The 18,851-nt window shown below is 30.2% G+C and overlaps 2 protein-coding genes across 2 annotated transcripts; both read right to left on the reverse strand.

The window, feature by feature from the left end:
* Positions 1–588: 588 nt before the first annotated feature.
* Positions 589–1,878, reverse strand: LOC148192748 (uncharacterized). The gene is made up of 2 exons (XM_088099705.1): positions 971–1,878; positions 589–863 (listed from the first exon to the last, which is right to left on the reverse strand). Exons 1-2 carry the CDS (start codon positions 1,809–1,811, stop codon positions 829–831), a joined length of 876 nt encoding a protein of 291 aa, XP_087955831.1. The 5' UTR covers positions 1,812–1,878; the 3' UTR covers positions 589–828.
* Positions 1,879–13,205: 11,327 nt separating this feature from the next.
* On the reverse strand, positions 13,206–15,195 carry LOC124841141 (uncharacterized). The gene is made up of 2 exons (XM_047317350.2): positions 14,879–15,195; positions 13,206–13,962 (listed from the first exon to the last, which is right to left on the reverse strand). The coding sequence occupies exons 1-2, from the start codon at positions 15,083–15,085 to the stop codon at positions 13,423–13,425; spliced, it is 747 nt and encodes a 248-aa protein (XP_047173306.1). The 5' UTR covers positions 15,086–15,195; the 3' UTR covers positions 13,206–13,422.
* Between the last annotated feature and the right edge of the window lie 3,656 nt (positions 15,196–18,851).

The raw sequence follows: 18,851 nt of genomic DNA on the forward strand, positions 1-18,851 counted from the left end.
TCTGGAGAGCCAGGCATGGTATATTGGGCAACAATCCCATGTTCTTGAAGAAATCTAGCAAACGGACCAGGTGCTTGTCCATTCTCCGTGTATCTACCGTAGTACTCTCCACCTCTATCTGATCTCACAATCTTAATTTTCTTTCCGCATTGCAATTCTACTTCAACCTTAAAAACTTTAAAGGCATCTAAGGCTTCATCCTTAGAACGAAGTAAGTACAGATACATGTATCGTGAGTAATCATCTATAAAGGTGATAAAGTATTTCGGACTACTTGCATCCATATCCGGACAACAAATATCTGTATGAATAATTTCTAGTAAATTTGAACTCCTCTTAGCACCTCTTTTGGACTTGTTAGTTTGCTTACCCTTAATGCAATCCACGCAAGTCTCAAAATCAGTAAAATCCAAAGTACTAAGTACTCCTTCATTTACTAATCGCTTAATTCTCTCAATGGAGATATGTCCCAATCTTCGGTGCCATAAAACAGAAGAATCCTCATTCATAACACATCTTTTTAACCCAGCGGAAACATGCATAGAACTATAAGCAGCGTTGTTTTGCAATTTAATAAAGTAAAGACCATCGTGTAATTCCCCAAAGCCAATAACTTTGGATTTATTCAATAAAGTAAAACCAGAATCCATAAAATTAAATGAAAAACCCAAAGGTGCAAGTTGTGAAATAGAAATCAAGTTCTTGCTAAAACTAGGAACATAAAAGGTCTTTTCTAAACATAAAACAAAACCACTGCTTAAAACTAAATTGCACGTCCCAATGGCTTCAACATGTGAACTCATCTTGCTTCCTGAATAGATGTGTTGCTCACTTCCCATCGGTTTCCTTAGGTTTTCCATACCCTGCAAGGTATTAGAAACATGGATTGTAGAACCAGAATCAATCCACCATGTGTTATGATTAAAACTAGTCAAATTAGATTCATAACAGACAAAAGCAAACAAGTTACCTTTCTTTTCAAGCCAATCCTTAAACTTTTGACATTCCTTCTTCATGTGTCCCTTCTTTTTACAAAAGAAACATCTGGACTCCTTCTTAATAACTGGCTGAGCAGGAATCTTTCCCTTCTTATTAACTTGGTTCTTCTTATTCTTAAATGAAGTAGTCAAGTTCACCTTCTCCCCTTCTTCCATCAATAGCCTTTCTTCTTCTTGAACACACATAGTCAATAATTCATTAATCGACCACTTGTCCTTATGTGTGTTGTAAGAGATTTTAAAGGGAGCATAATGGTGAGGCAAAGTGCACAAAATATAGTGCACTAGGAAAGAATCAGACATGGTAACTTCCAAAGCTTTCAGTTGAGCCACAATGTCCCTTATGCGCATGATATGATCACGCACTCCTCTAATTCCAGTGAGCTTTAAGGATGAAAACTGCATTATAAGAGTACTGGCAAGAGATTTGTCAGATGTCGTAAACTGCTCATCAATAGCCTTCAGTAAATCCTTGACATTCTCATACTGATCAACCGAACCCCGGATTCCAGCGGAAATATTGGTTTTTATGAACGTTACGGAGAGACGATTTGACCTCTCCCATTTTTCATAAAGTTCAATGGCATCTGAATTGCTAGTCTCAGTAATACCCGGTGGTTCAGGTTTTCTAATAGCATAATCTATGTCCATCCAGCCTAAATGAAGAAGAATTCTCTCCTTCCAAATCTTATAATTATCTCCTTTCAATTCGGGAATACCACACTTGATATCAGAAATATTCACAGATTGAGAAACTGCAAATTCAAAATTTTCATGTTCATTATCAAAATTTGAGACTAAAATAAATATCATGTTTTACCAATGTAAAACATGTCTTTACCAATAAGTCTATTAACATAAAACTTGCCTGTGGGCTAAAGTCTTACTCAATTAGACTCATTTAACCTTATGATAAAACTATTAAATTATATCACATTCCTAATTCCTGTGGGAAATTTAAGAATTATAATAAATATTTTATCCTAATTAATTATACAAATGTAAGGAAAATCCTGTGGGTATATTTCATCACATTATATATAATTAATTACAATTAATGTTTCAATAACGTGATCTTTATAATATAATTTAATTAATTAAAGATGCTGTGGCTACTCTCTAATTATTAAAAATTATATTTATCACTAAACATTAAATTATCTTTAGGTCTTATATTTAATCTAAATATAAGAATTATATTATAAATATATAATATTCAAAAAAAAAATTTAAATATTATACTAACACGCACCGAATAAACTTAATAGCGTGTGTAAAACTGGAGCTTATCACAAAAGTAACTAACATATATAATATATATGCAAACGTGCTATACCAGAAAAGCACCGAAAAAGGCAATGCAACTTTCGTACTATATATATTATATATATTATATATATTATATATTATATGCATAACAGAAAACATTATATATTTATGTGCAGAATGAAAACAAAGCAGAGGAGATAAAACCAGAAGCGTACATACCAGAGCAAGCAGCGTACCTTCATCACGTATGTGTACAACAGATAAAGAAGGAAAAATAAAAACTGAATATATTTTTCTGAAAGATGCCCAAAATGAAACGCAAAACAAATGTCGTTTCAATCATCTTCAACCTCCAGTATGGTTCCAACAAGCATGAACCCAATAATATGTGAGGGTTTTAGCATCAAAATTTCACAGAAAATTTCACAGAAGATTTCTTCTTTCTCCAGTTTCAAAACAATTAATAAAATTAAAAACACAATACGCAAAGGAGTGAACCAAACAAGGCAGAGGAAAAATAGCTCTGATACCAAATGATAAAATCGCAGAGTATGAAATTGACCTAAACATGTTATATTAACATCACAGTAACACATTCTAATCAAAAACAGCGGAAGCGAAAATGAAAGAATAATGTGCGTACCTCCTGCCATTGCAATTTTGTAAATCTAACCACAGACAGCTTTATTTTCTAAACCTTGACTCACTCAAACTCGATGGTGTGTTTTTCTGAATAGAGGAGTAGGCTTAGTGATCAAAACTGAGAGTAACCCATTCCCTTATATAAAGTCTGGCCATCACAGGTTTCAAAATAAATGGGCTTTACGTTTAAAAATTAATAACTGCTCTATAACCTCTATGCAGTTAAAAGCATAAAAATAATGGCTTAATGGACCACTTTATGTTCCTTAAAAATAGGAACTGAAAATGCTATAATATTTATTTTATATTTAAAATAATGCTAACAAAAACAAGTCGAGACAGTTTTTGACAAAAACATTAAAAGATGTAATTATCAAAAACATAAGAAAACCTAAACAAGTTAAATGTTATTGGTATTAAAAAAACGAAGAAGCGTTTACTTGGTCAGATGATACCATGCAATTAATAAATACCTCATCCCATGATGAAGTACTTATATACGCTTGGTACCTTCGATTAAAAGAACTTAAATGTAAAATGCTACCTAACTATAGGAAATAAAAACTCATTTTGTTGTTCTAAGCAAGCATTAAATGACATTAAATGTTCAACGTTCAATCACAACAAAAGTAATAAGAAAAGTCATATATGTTGCATGCACAGATTACTCTAATTTTGCAGAAAATTTATTCTACACGCTTCCACAATGCTACAGATCAAATATTAAAATTTGGACGATAGAGACAAAGAAGATAATCACGGAATGTTCATCTCGTGAAGCAAAGTCTAAAAAGATCGTATAACCTACTTCAAGCAAAGGACTGAAAAAGCATGTCTCCTTTGACAAAGTTGACTTACATAACGACTGCTGTGAAAAGAAAAAAGAGAAAACACAAGTATCAAGGCTACAAACTTCAAACTCAGTCTAACGGACAAATACTCATGAAGTTTATAAATAGAAGATCTCTCAAGAAGAAAATCAAGATGATAGAAAAGAGGATAACCGAAGAGCAAAAAGAAAAGCTTACAACGACATATCCATCCTTAAGAAAGAGACAAAAAAGCTCAAAGAAAATAATACATCAGAGCTGAAGAAAAGAGAAGAGAAGAGAAGAAAACAAAGAAATACTCCCGAGCTTAAGCATCAAATTTCTTACTCCTGTAAGAGAGTAGAGAGAAACACCTGCGAGTGTTTAGCTTGCATTGTATTGTAATCAAATCCTCTAGTAGAGAGATTTAGTATAAACTACTTGTAAGCAATCATTGATTGCAATTCTGAAGAAAATTAAAATACTTACAACTGAGCTCTTTTTAGTTGAGGAATCTAGGCGTGGTAGTCTAGTACCAAGAGTGCTTCGAATACTCAAAGGAAATATAGGCGGGGATTTGGGTACCAAGAGTGGTGCGAATACTCAAAGAAAATCTCGGCAGGGTGTTGAGTACCAGAAGTGGTGCTAATAGTCAGAGGAAATCTTGGCGAGGTAGTTGAGTACCAAGAGTGGTGCTAATACTCATTTGTAATTGTGTGAAGATTATAGTGGAACCCTCTGCGGAGGAGACTGGACGTAACTTAGTTGAAGTGAACCAGTATAAACTCTCTTGTGTTATTTTTTCTTCTCTTTACTAAACAATCTTTTTTGAAAAACCTACAATTGAGCTTTATATTTCAAAATACAAGAACTTTCAAGTTAAACGATCATTTCTCTTTAAAGGAAGTTCTTAAAAAACATTGTAGTAGAAACATTTTGAATAGCACGATAACTTTATCAAAGTATATCAATATATTTCAAGTCGAGCGTCTAAGCTTTCAAAAGAATATTTCACACGCTTGATAATGTCTCATATAAGAAGGGTTGCAAAAAACATTTTCCAAAAATACTATTCAACCCCCCTTCTAGTGTTTTTCAGGTACTTCAATTGGTATCAAAGCTAACCTCGCGGGGTTAGTTCTTAGCAAGACTCAAGGAAACAATCCTAAGGAATGGAAAACAAAAGATACGTTGTCAATCGTCCTCCTCTCTTCAAGGGCAAGAAGTTCGACTATTGAAAACAAAGAATGATTACATTCTTTGAATCATGTCATATCAATATGTGGGCCGTGGTGGAAAACGGCAATTACATTTCTGTAGATGAAGACAGAAAGTCACTCTCAAAAAGAAAATGGACGGACAAGCAAAAGCAGCGTTACTTGTTAAATTCTAAAGCTTGCAACTTTTTTATGTGTGCTCTCTCAGAAGAAAAATAATTGAAGATTCACGCTTACCATGGAGCAAAAGAAATTTGGAACACCTTGGTCATCACGTACGAAAGATCAAATGAAGTGAAAAGGAATAAGCTAAGCTTTTTGACAAAACAATATGAATTGTTTTCTATGCTTGAAAATGAAAACATTCAAAGCATGTTCAGTAGATTCCAAACGATGTTAAACGAGCTGAAATCCTTGGAAAAGTCATATGAAAACTTCGATCACATTGACAATATTCTACGAAGTCTTCCCAAGTAATGGAAACCTCATGTCACAATTATACGTACGTCAAATAATTTAGACGGGATGAGTCTAGAAGAGTTGGTAGGGATACTAGAAGTTCATGAGCTCGAGCTTCTTCAAAATGGCTTCACCAAGAAGAAGAAAAGCATCGCGCTTAAAGCTATCAAGAAAACACCTACCAAGGCTCTCCAAATAGAAGAATCCTCTAAGGAGTCAGGTGATGAACATGACTCCATGGACGAGAACGATGAGGAGGAGCTTTCATTCATCATAAGAAATCTTCAAACATTATGGAGAAAAAGAAAAGGCACAATGTTCAAGACCAGACATCTTGGATCTGGTTCTAAGAACATTACAAGAGATAGATGACCAGAAGGTACAATTTTTGTTACGAGTGCAACAAACCTGAACATTTCATATCAAAATATCCCAAGCTTAAAAAGATGAAGAAAAAATTAGTTGGAACGAGATACGAAAAGAAAAAGATGTTGATAAGCACCTGGGAAGACCTAGACATATTTGAAGAAGACGAAGACACCAAACTATGTTTGGTCGCAAGAAGTGCTGAGAGTACATCAGACGACTCTAATGACGAGGTAAATTTGTCTAATCTACACTCAGTAAAAAATGTGTATTATGAACTGTTGTCATATTCGTCTAAACTTTCCTGTACATATAAAAATCTATGTAATAAACGTACATAACTCCTTGCACATAGAAACAACCTAAAAAATAAAGTAAATATGTCTTGGAATAATATTAACAATCTTCAACAAAAAGTCAGTAACCTTAAGCTAGAGTTAAGTGTCACTAAAATTGAAAATAAAGTAACATGGATAGAAATTAAAACACTTGTGGATAATCCACCAGTAGACAAGGATGCTGAAATCATTGAATCTCTTGGACATGAAAATAATACCCTCACAAAAATTCTAAGTAGAACACTTGAGGGAAATGATAGGTTAGATTGTCTGTTAAGAGAAAGTAGGCATTCATCTAACAAACAAGGTCTAGGTTATAGAAAACCCTATACAAAGCATGTAAATAAATCTAACCCTATTAGTTTCAATAGGTCAGGTAGTGATGCATTATCTTCTGAAATGAAGAAATTGCACGTGTCTAACAAGTCAGGACCCAACTGGTTATGGGTACCTAAGAGTCAAATAATTCCTCTTGCAGATGTGTTTAATGATCAAAAAGAAAGTGTTCTCCTGGTACATAGACAGTGGCTACTCACCTCACATGACGGGAGAAAAGTGTATGTTCCTAAACTTAAGGAACAAGAAAGGAGGTTTGGTCACATTTAAAGGAAACCAAAAAGGGAAAATCATAGGAATTGAAAATATAGGTATAAACTTTTCCTCTTTCATTAATAATGTTTTGTTAGTATATGACCTTAAATATAATTTGTTTACCATAAGTCAATTGTGTGATAGCAGATATAATGTTATTTTTGAAAAAGACCAATGTAGAGTAGATAGTAATAACTCTTTAGTATTTACTACTAATAGGCAATGTAATTTATATAAAATAAATTTGGATCAATTGCAGTTCAAAAGTGTCTCTTGTTTAGTCTCTATGAAAGACGAAGCAGTAACATGGCATAATAATTGTGGACATGCAAGTATGAGATTAATCTCTAAGTAACAATGCCATGATCACGTAAGAGGACTGCCAGATGTATCATTCAACAATACAGTCTTTTGTAGTGCTTGCATGAAGGACAAACAAGTTAAAGAATCTTTCAAAAAGTAAAAATATGGTTTCGACCAAACGACCTCTAGAGTTGCTTCATATAGATTTATTTAGACCTACAAGAACTGAATCTATGAGTGGTAAATGCTATAAATTAGTAGTTGTAGATGATTTTTCTAGGTGGACTTGGGTTCTGTTTATAACTCATAAGGATGAGGCTTTTAATGTCTTTTGCAAACTCTGTAACTGGATAGAGACTGAAAAATATTTGAAAATTATGTTTATCCGAAGTGATCATGGGGGAGAATTTGAAAATGATATTTTCGAAAACTTTTGTGAAAACTTTGGCATCAAACATAATTTATCAACCCCAAGAACTCCACAATAAAATGGAGTTGTTGAGAGGAAAAATAGATCTTTGCAAGAAATGGACAACAGTATGTTAAATGCTTTCAATACACCTAAATTCTTCTGGGCAGAAGCAGCTAACACTTCCTACTATACTCAAAACAGAGTTTACATCAAGTCAATCCTCAATAAAACACCCTATGATCTATGGAAGGAAAAAAGGCCAAATATTTTTTATTTTCATCCATTTGGTTGTCACTATTTTATTCTTAATACTAAGGATAGTTTGGGTAAACTTGATTCTCGTAGTTATGAAGGAATCATGCTTAGTTACTCAGAAACCTCAAGAACGTTTAGGATATATAATTATAGGACCTTGAAGGTCGAAAAAGTCATTCATATGAAATTTAACCATGAGCCTGACAAAAGTAACTGAAAGCTAGAAGAATTCTTCTCTAATTTGCAAGTAAACGATTGCATATCCAAAGAAGGAAATGCATCAAAAGATCTCAACCATGAAGTCAAAAATCAACCTAAAGAAAGAAGGGAACCCACGATAAAAACATTAAAAGACATAATTATAAAAAACATAAGAAAGCCTAAACAAGCTAAACACTTTCTGTCTAAAAAGACACAAAAGCCAAAGAAGCGTTTACTTGGCCAGATTATACCATGAGCTTAACAAATACCTCATCCTGTGATGAAGTACTTATATACGCTTGATATCTTCAACGTAAAGAACTTAATTGAAAAATATTACATACAGGTAGGAAATCAAAAAACACTTTGTTATTCTGAGCAAACATTAAATGACATTAAATGATGAACGTTCAAAAACAACAAAAGTGATAAGAATAGTCATATTTGTTGCATGCACAATTTACTTTAATTTTGCAAATAAACTATTCTACATGCATCCACAGTGCTACAGATCAAATATCAAAATATGGACGTTAGAGACAATAAAGATAATAATGGAATGTTCCTCTCTTGAAGCAAAGTCTAAAAAAGATTGTACAACCTACTCCAAGCATAGGAATGAAAAAGCATGCTTCCTCTAACAAAGTTGACTTACACAACGGCTTCTGTGAAAAGAAGAAAGAGAAAACACAAGTATCAAGGCTACAAACTTCAAAATCAGTCTAACGGGCAAATATTCATAAAGCCTATAAATGGAAGATCTCTCAAGAAGAAAATCAAGAGGACAAAATAGAGGATAACCGAAAAGCAAAAAGAAAAGCTTACAACGACATATCATCCTAAAGAGAAGAGAAAAAAGAGCTCAAATAAAAGAATAAATTTGAGCTGAAGAAAAGAGAAGAGAAGAAGAGAAAGAAATATTCTCGAGCTTAAGCGTCAAATTTCTTACTACTGTAAGAGAGAAGAGAGAAACACATGTGAGTGTTTAGATTGCATTGTATTGTAATCAAATTCTCTCGTAGAGAGATTTAGTCTGAACTACTTATAAGCAATTGTTGATTGCAATTTTGAAGAGAATTAAAATACTTACAACTGAACTCTTTTGAGTTTGAGGAATCTAGGCGCGGTAGTCTAGTACTAGAAGTGGTTTGAATACTCAAAGGAAATTTCGGCAAGGTGCTGAGTACCAGGAGTGGTTCAAATACATTAAGGAAATCTCGGTGGGAAGTTGAGTACCAAGAGTGGTGCGAGTACTCAAAGGAAATCTCGGCAATGTGCTAAGTACCAGGAGTAGTGCTAATACTCAAAGGAAATCTCCGCGAGGTAGCTGAGTACCAGGGGTGATGTTAATACTCATTTTTAATCGTGTGAAGATTATAGAGGAACCCTCTATGGAGGAGACTAGACGTAGCTCAGTTGGTGCGATTATAAAATCTCTTATGTTATTTTCTCTTCTCTTTACTAAACGATCCTCTTGAATAATCTGCAATTGAGCTTTATATTTCAAAATACAAGAACTTCCATGTTAAACGATCATTTCTCTTTAAAAGAAATTCTTACAATATCAATATATTTTAAATAGTCTGACAACCTTATCAAAGTATATCAATATATTTCAAGTCGAGTGTCTAAGCTTTCAAAAAAATATTTCACGCACTTGATAACGTGCTGTATCATAAAGGTTGTGAAAAACGTTTTCCAAAAACACTATTCAACTTCCGGTTAGTGTTTTTCAAGTACTTCAAGATTGATATTTTATTCTAAAAAGGTTTTACATGTTTGTGTATTTGTAAATAATTGAACTTGAATATCTAGACTGTAAATATTAATTGAATTCTTTTTATTTGAAAAATTATTCTTGATTACAAAAATTTTAATTTTTTAGAACGTTTAAGTGCCGCTAAAAAAAATTGGAGTGTTATATATAGAGAAAAGGGTGTAACTTGAAATCTTATTTTTGTGAGTTTTGTGTTCAATTTCACTTAAATTTAATAACCAGAGTTGGACCAAACAAATTAAACATTTAAAAAAATATGAAATTTTTAAATTTATTTCACGGAAGTTGTTGGTTTTATGTTTGGCACAGAGTATTAGTATACGTGAATTTGAATTTATTATCAACATTGCTAATATATAATAAAAATATTGAGAAATAATTTTTTTTGACGTTAATATTTTTTATTTAAGTATCCTTTAGTTATTGTTTTTATCGAAAAATTTGTTTTCTAGTTTTTTTTTTCATGGTCCTGACTTTTTTAAAAGTGAGTCAATTTGTTCTTTTATTATGGTACAAACGGTGTTAAAGTTTTTATGATTTTTTGAATTTTTTATTTTCTATCTTTTTTAAAAAAAATTCATGTGTCATTTTAAAGTTGTGTTGCATGATTGTGGCATGACATGATCACAGGAGAGATTCTTATATAGTTTTTATATTTCTTTTATTTACTTTAGTGTTAATTTTTAAAATTAAAAAAAAACATGTTTTCTTTCAAATTAAACATAATTTATTTATTTTTAATAAATTATATGCTAATAGTTTCATTAAAATTAACATTCTTATTAAATATTTTTTCAAAAACTTAAACTAATTTTAAAATCTATAACAAACTGAATCACTTTAAAAATATCATGATCAAATTAATATAGAAAAGAAATTAAAATATCAACTTGACATTTTAAAAAAAAAAGAATTAAATAAATTATTTAACCATATTTTTTTAATATCTATCCTATAAAATAAAATTAAGAATATTTAAAATATTTTTTATAAAAATATTTGTATATAATTAAATTATTGAAAAATTTGTAAACTATCAATTTAATGGAAACGGTTGTTTTATGAAATTAATTGTCAAAAGATTGTTTCACTAATTTAGATATTAAAAATAATTTTTGACCTTTAACATTTTCAATGAAGTTATTATAACCATCGGTACCCCATCAATGCCATTTAAGGCATATTTATTGCACTTATTTTTCCAGAACCAAATTTATGGTTCCTAGATTTTTAGTACAAACTAAATAAATTAAAACTTCAATAAATTGATATTTGAATTTTATCAAGTATGCAGTCAATATTATCAGGCTAAAAGTAAACAGTGACATGGTCATATCTTAAATATAAATATATGATAATAGAGTTAAATATAACTTTGTCTTTTATAAAAATTAGAATAAACTTTTTGAAACTCTAAATCAATTTAGTTTTCTAAAACTTATTTAACATTTTAAAACATATTTATTAATTAATATTAAAGCGAAAATATGTTTAAAAACGTAAATAATTATTCAAATCCTAAAACACGTAATAAATTAATAATTTTTTTAAAAAGAAAAAATTTACGTATTTCTAGTTTTTAAAAAAAGTTAAGAAATAAAATATATATTTAAATCATAACAATATAAAAAAATTAATTATGGTGAGTTTTAATTTAGTTAAATATATTTTTCAATATATTACTATATCATATGAGATTCCACAATGTAACATTAGTATAAATATGTTTATGATATATACAAAAATTACTTAGTTATAACAACGCAGGTTGAATTTTCATATTGTGTATCATAAAATTCTTATATACTTCTACTCTAATGGTATTTATTATATTTAGTATATTTTTATAATTTTATATAATTGAATTGATTAAGTTATAAAACAATTAAGTTAACTAAATTTCATTACGCTATAATTTTATATTTGCATCATTGATTTAAAGATAACCAATTGAAAAATACAACATTTGAATATTCATTAATGAAAACTCAATTGAAAATTTTGAAATTTATCAACAATTTGAAATTTAGTTAAGTTTTAAGAAAAAAATATTTAGAATGTATTTGAGTTTATTAAAACATTTCAGGTAAAAAATTAATAAATACGGAAAGTTGTAAATTCAAAGTTGTGACGAATTTATTTGATAAAAACTAGTGGATTGTATGTGCATGTTTGTCCTTTTTTCTGTATAAATAATTAATTTAATTAAAAAAAAACTAAATTTGAATGAATAATAAATTGAAAAATAAAATATAAAAATTATTATTTTAGTTTAGAAATAATTAAACTTAAATTAACAGTTAAAAAATAAAAATAGAAATATAATTATTTTAATTCAAAATAACATTATTTGAAAAGAAGTAAAAAATAACCTTACAGAAAAAGGAAATTCCTTTACTTATATATGTATAAATCTTTTGAGACCAATTAAAATATTTAAAACAGTTATAAAGGACTTCCGGGAGATGTAAAAGGTACAAATAAATATATAATAAACATCAAATAAATATGTTCATAAAAAAAATTGTACCAGCTAAGTGTGCCACACAAGATTACACTCACTATTCACATTCTGACATTTTAGCTTTATTAATGATAGGGTCCACTGTAAGTTACAAAATCATCATGTTTTTATTCTTGTAAAAAATTACTGAATAATAACATTTTAGATTTTTCCAGTAAATTCATGGTAACTGTTGACATGTATATAAAAAAAGATCAGAAATATTTTCCAGCACTACAAGGATACAATAATAAATAATAATAATTTAAGCAACGCATTTATTATTAGATTAAAAATAAAAAAGTGAGTAACATTATTTCTTGAGAAATTAGCAAATAATCAAAATTATTAAATATTCTTTAATGTTTTTAAAATATTCCTTTGAAAAATAAATAATTTAAATAACATTTAAATCTATTAAATTTAATATGCCAAAAAATCATGCTTCAATGAATGCAAAATAAATTAACCAATGCATTTATATTAAATTAAAAAAAAGTAACAGTATTTCTTGAGAAATTAGCAAATAATCAAAATTAATAAATACTCTTTAATGTTTTTAAAATATTCCTTTCAAAATTAAATAATTTAAATAACATTTAAATCTTTTAAATTTAATATACCAAAAAATCATGCTTCAGTGAATGCAAATATTTAATACAAATTTAAATGCTATTTAACTGATATCTCTGGCTCCATATCCACACCTAACCTAACGTTTCATTATAATAACTGGAATCAAATGAGGAAAAATTATATTCATTATTCAAAGCACATTTCATCACTGTAAAGTTATTATGTACAACCAGAGAAAAGAAAAAAAGCACTAAGAAATAATCAAGATGATAAGCATATGTTATAAATGATAATAATGGCAGCTTTGAATCCAACTATCAATATTTAGTAGACCTTAAATGAATTCATTCAATTGATGCAAATTCAATCAATAGAAAAAATCATTAATTAATTGAAGAAAACCAAGACAGATTTGTAAAAAAAATAAAATGGGAGAATTGGAGATAATGATTCATTAACAGTATTGCAGAAAAAAAGAAGGCAAAAATGTCAGAAATTGGAGAATTTTCTATTAACTTTCCTAGTAAGACAGCATGACCTTTTCCATTTACATTCATAACCCCTGGCCAATATCACTAAACAAATAATCCTATCCTTAAAAGAACCTAAAATTATCATCATCTATCATTCCATTTACAAAACCCTTAGGAAAAAATAACAAATTATACTGAAATGGAGACAATTTCACCAATTACGCTAAACCAACTTAGATTGATATATTGAGATCAATCCTAGGTTTTTTCATGGATGGAATAGGAACAAGAGAGTTGCACCTAGGACACTTAGGATTGTTCTTCATGATCATCACATATGATAGACAACCAGGGCACCCTGCAGCCATCGGAGAAGAAGCCAGCTTCTCTTCACTATCTTCCTCTTGAGTGTTTTCCCTGATTGAAGAAGAGGATGAAGAATAAGAGGGTGATGATGCTGAGAGTGTTGGCTTCAAAAATGAAGTGCGTTTCTTGATAATAGGCTCTTTCTCTGCCCTCTCCAGTGCAGACTTAACCTTGTCAAGGGTGCACACACTTTGGTAGTTGCTTGAGGGCAATGAGGATGAAACAAGTTTCAAGTCCAAGCTTGATTCATCAAAGAGGTTCAATAGAACATTGGATGATGAAGACGAAGATGGGAAATTTAGGTCCTGAAGCTTTGGCCCTGCTGACTTTGCATTGAGTTTCTGATCAGATACTGGTGGAGACCCTATTGTGGTGGTGTTGCACTTCTGAAGATACACTTTCCCTGACTGCACCATAACAATTTCAACAACCACCCAAAGTTTAATTACACAACTATAAAGTGATTTTGATTTTGATTTTCATACTTATCATCATAGTAAGTTTCATGAAAGAAGGAAATTTGTAAGAACAAAAATGAGATCACTAACTAAAAGAATTCACATGGGTTGTAGGAATTAATTGATCAAAATACAAACAAACAAATAAAACAAGTTAATTGAGAGATGCAGAAGAATGAAATTTCATATGAAGGGTGTGAATGAATCTATGGGGGGAGTTCAGAAATGACATCATGGAAAATAAAGCTTGGATACCAGAAAAATGAATCCTATACACTCAGCTTTATGAGAAATAAATACAAAGGTACAAAGGGGGAGAAAATTGAGTAATTACAAACCTGATGTTACATTAAAAGGCAAAAGTTTAACAATACCACAAAAGAAAAAAGTAATAAAAAATCACCGACTGAAAAGTTTTGAATTTTATCCTTTTCTTCTAAAAACAATAATGTTCTGTTTATTATCATCACAAACCATGAAAGCAAATAGCAAAACTTCCAAATCAGAGCACAACAATGAACGCATGAACATATTCCGTTCATAAATAATAATCAAATCAAAATCATAAACAATAAAAGAATAAAATAAAACATAAAGCCTCCCAGTCGAAGAATTCTACAGCACGAACGAACTCCATAAGAACAAAGCAAAAATCTGAAACGGGTGAAGCAAGGAAAACAAAAAAACAGAACACAGTGGTTTCATTCCGTCGTTAATTTTGCATCGAAAACGCGACACAAACCAAGGGAATTTCCGATTAAGGAATAGTGACTTTTTCCAGTGAAAGAGAAAGGTTTTATTTTTCTTTTCCTTTTTATTATAATATTTTCTCGGGAAAAATAAAATCCAGAAAAACTGAACAAACCTGAAGGTCAAGGCGTTTTTCCCAGCCAGAAGGAACCTGCAAATCGAGGTCCAATTCCTGGGATTCAATTGAGGACCCACCAAGAAGGTCGCGGGTAATCAGAGCCGTTGATTTCTCACCGAGTGATTCGTTTCCGACGGTTCGATGTTGCTCCTCTTTGTAGCCACCACCCATGACCCGAATCAGAGAGCTAACTTCAGCAGCCATTGCTGCGCGTTCTCACAGAGGATTTGGAGAGAGAGAGAGAGAGAGAGAGAGAGAGAAAGAAGATAGAAAGAAAGGAAAACAGAGAAAAAAGCAGAGGGTGTGTGTGTGAGTTCCTTCCTTTGTGTGACTGTGAGAGATTTATATATGCCAATAAAGATAGGTGATGGTACGTTACAGTAAAATTAAAAGACAAAAAAAATCCTGATTGAATTAAATTAAATTAAATTATATTAAATTCAGTTTTCTGGCTTTGGTAGTATCGTGGGTTTTGAATTTTAAAATGAATTTGATTAAATTTTAATTAATTGTTTCATTTAATGTGGAGGGGTATTAATTAATGGGTAGTGGAGGAGTGGGAAGAGAATTCAAGAAAAGGGTGGCATGTAAAGTAATGGGAGCATTTAATGCATAGAATAGTAGTAGTTGTGCCCTAATCCGGTAATTTCTTAATTTAAATCATTTATTCACCCTCTTTCAATTTTTGGGTAATATGATTATCACAAGAATTAATAATGGTCATAATGGCATATAATGTCTTTTTGTATTTATTCTCTTATTTACTTATTTTTTTTATTAATATATATGTATACAACTTTTTAATGGTTTTAAGCTCATAAATGAACTTTGGACCTTGTGGATGTGTGACGTTCGATTTGTATTATCAAACCCTCATTAAATTTTCGTTGAATACTTCTTTGACACGTATGAGATCAAAGAAGCTAAAATTGGGCACCAGACTCCACCATTTCTTTCTTCTTTGTCTTTGCTTTTTCTTCATTTTCACAAAAATTTAGATAAAGCAATAACCACATTATAAATTAACAAAATTAATACGTCACACCATCCTGGATTTAATTTGAATCTCGGTATATTTTAATTTAAAATATGTCACTTTGAATTATCTTGGTATTGTAGGATTTCATATGTTTTTCTTAATGATAATAATTGTATTGTTGTTTTTAGGAATTTTATATATTAATGCAGTATATATTAGATATATAAATATCTGTAATGTATAACTTTGCTTTATTGAATTAAAAATATTTAAATTTAAACTGCCGGGAGATAACTTTTTAAAGCGCATGTCTAACTACTAAATAAATTACCAAAATAACTATTATCTGTAGTGTATTATTTATATTTATTATTTATGGTATAATTGCAAATTTACGATAATGTAATGGTAATAAATATTGTATAATATTTACTTTAAAATAGTAACAGAAACGAGATATTAATAATAATAATTATTATTAAAACTTAAATAATTAATTAATTACTTTAAGCGCTTGCATAAAATTAATTTTATTCGTTTCTAAGTGTTTATTAGCATTAAATTCTAAGAGAATAAATTGCAAATTTCTGAAATTAGGAAAGACTCGTTAATAGTTTTTTTAAGACTAGTTGGTAAGTTAACTTTTGATAAATTATTAGTTCATGAGTTTCGAGGGGATATATTAACTTATTTTATTGGAAATGTTTAATAAACTAACTAATAAAGTATTTAGTAATGGTACAATAATATTAAAAGATGTGTGTTTTAGATAAAAATATACTATTATATAATTATAATTTTTATTTTTCTAATAAATTAGTATTAAATATTTTAATAATTTCATTTATTTTTGAAAGATATATAGATTTTTTTTCATAATTTAAATGAGTTTATGTAATTGAGTATTAATCTAAATTCATTTTTATTTATTTTAAAAGGTTTAATCCTTTTCGACATCCCTATTTATGTACGAATGTCTCAGTCCTCGTTTTCTAAAGTGTATCAAAATGGTCCTTAATTTTGAAAATTGATATCAATTGAGTCCTTTCCGTTAAGTTGGTTGGACGGCGTTAAAAAAATTGATGAGTGGATGCTGAGATGACGAACGAACGCTCGTCCACCAGCGAACGAACGCTCGTCCACTAGCGAACGAACGCTCGTCGACCACCGAACGAACGCTCGTCGACCACCGAACGAACGCTCGTCGACCACCGAACGAACGCTCGTCCAGTGTGGAATGAACGGTCGTCCAGCAGTAAGAGGTCGACGAGCGTTCGTTCTCTGGTGGACGAGCGTTCGTTCGCTGGTGGACGAGCGTTCGTTCGCTGGTGGACGAGCGTTTGTTCGTCATCTCAGCATCCACTCATCAATTTTTTTAACGCCGTTCAGCTAACTTAACGGAAAGGACTCAATTGATATCAATTTTCAAAATTAAGGACCATTTTGATACACTTTAAAAAACGAGGACCCATCTGAGACATTCGTACATAAATAGGGATGTCGAAAAGGATTAAACCATTTTAAAAAGTTGAGTTTCTTACTATTTAAATTTAATTGTCTAATATATTAAAAATTTACAATTTTTACTGCAATTTTCATATAACACTATGTAATAAAATATTAGTTTTAATTTGAACTGCATAAAAAATTTAAAATTAATTCAGTAATATTAAAAATATAATAATTATTTATTTCTATAAAATTGAAATAATTAATAATAAGAAAATATCAATAAAAAATGCATTAAAATAAAAAAAATATCATTAAAAAATTTAATAAATTTAAAACTAGAAATTAATTCAAGTAACTTATAATTTATAATTTAAAAACTTCAAAATTAAATTATTTAGAATAGTTGAAAAACACTTTCGTATTAGTCACACACAATAATTTATAAACTAATCAAATTAGCTACTAACTAATTAACAACTTATTGATTTTTTTCAAATACATTCTTACTTAATGGTAAATGTGGTATTAACATATCAATAAAGAAAGCTCATACAAAAAATAAGATGATTTTTTAATTGTTAATAACCTTTGATTGGTTGAATATTCGCACCACTTTTGATCTTCATTCAGCAAATAACCTCCTGTTGCTCTAGACTGGTTGAGTATTCTCACCATTCCTGATCTTCTCAATCAGTGAATAACCTCATGTTACCCTAGACTGGATGAGTATTCTCAACACTCCTGGTCTCCTCAGTCAGCAAATAATCTCTTATTACCCTACACTACATGAGTATTCACACCACTTCTGGTACTAAGCAACCTTGCCTATATTTCCTCAACTCTCCAGAGTGAATTTGTAAGTGTTTTGATTCTCTCCATAATTACAATCAATGATTTCTTACAAGTCATTTAGACTATTACTCTCGCAGAGAGGATTTGATTACAATACAATGTAGTCTAAACACTCGCAAGTGTTTCTCTATTTTCTCTTTCTCTCTTTCTTACATACACTAAGCAATATGACAATGAAGCTCAAGAATTTTTTCTTTCCTCTCTTTTCTTTTTCTCTCTTCTCTTCGCTCATAAAATGAGTGGATATAACAACGAGGCTTAAGAGAACCTTTCTTTTCTTGAGTTCTTCTCTTCTATTATTTCCTTGGTTAGAGGAGTTTTTCTTTTAGTAGTTTCAAGAGATTTTATTTCTCAATTGATGATGGTATATCTTCTTGCTTAGCTTATCTTCCTAAAAGTCACTTTCTTCTTCTTCTTGTCTTCTATTCATACTTCTTGATTATATAGTCGTTGTGATGAAGCTTTTCTCGAGATTTGATAATATGACCGTTTGAGAAAGCTTGTTTTGAGATCTGTTCTTTTCTGGCTATTAGTGTGGATGTCTGTCATAGATGGAGTCTTTTGTTAGAGTAGACGTGATTTTAAGAGCTTTTATCAAAAGTAGATTTGACTTATCATTTGGTACAACTTTTGATAAACTGATAAGTTCTTGTTTCGCCTTTATCTTCCAACATTCATCTTTGATAC

The sequence above is a fragment of the Vigna umbellata genome, chromosome 9, assembly GCF_029865625.1.
Source record: "Vigna umbellata cultivar VRB3 chromosome 9, Vumbellata_1.0, whole genome shotgun sequence".
NCBI classification, from domain to species: Eukaryota; Viridiplantae; Streptophyta; class Magnoliopsida; order Fabales; family Fabaceae; genus Vigna; species Vigna umbellata.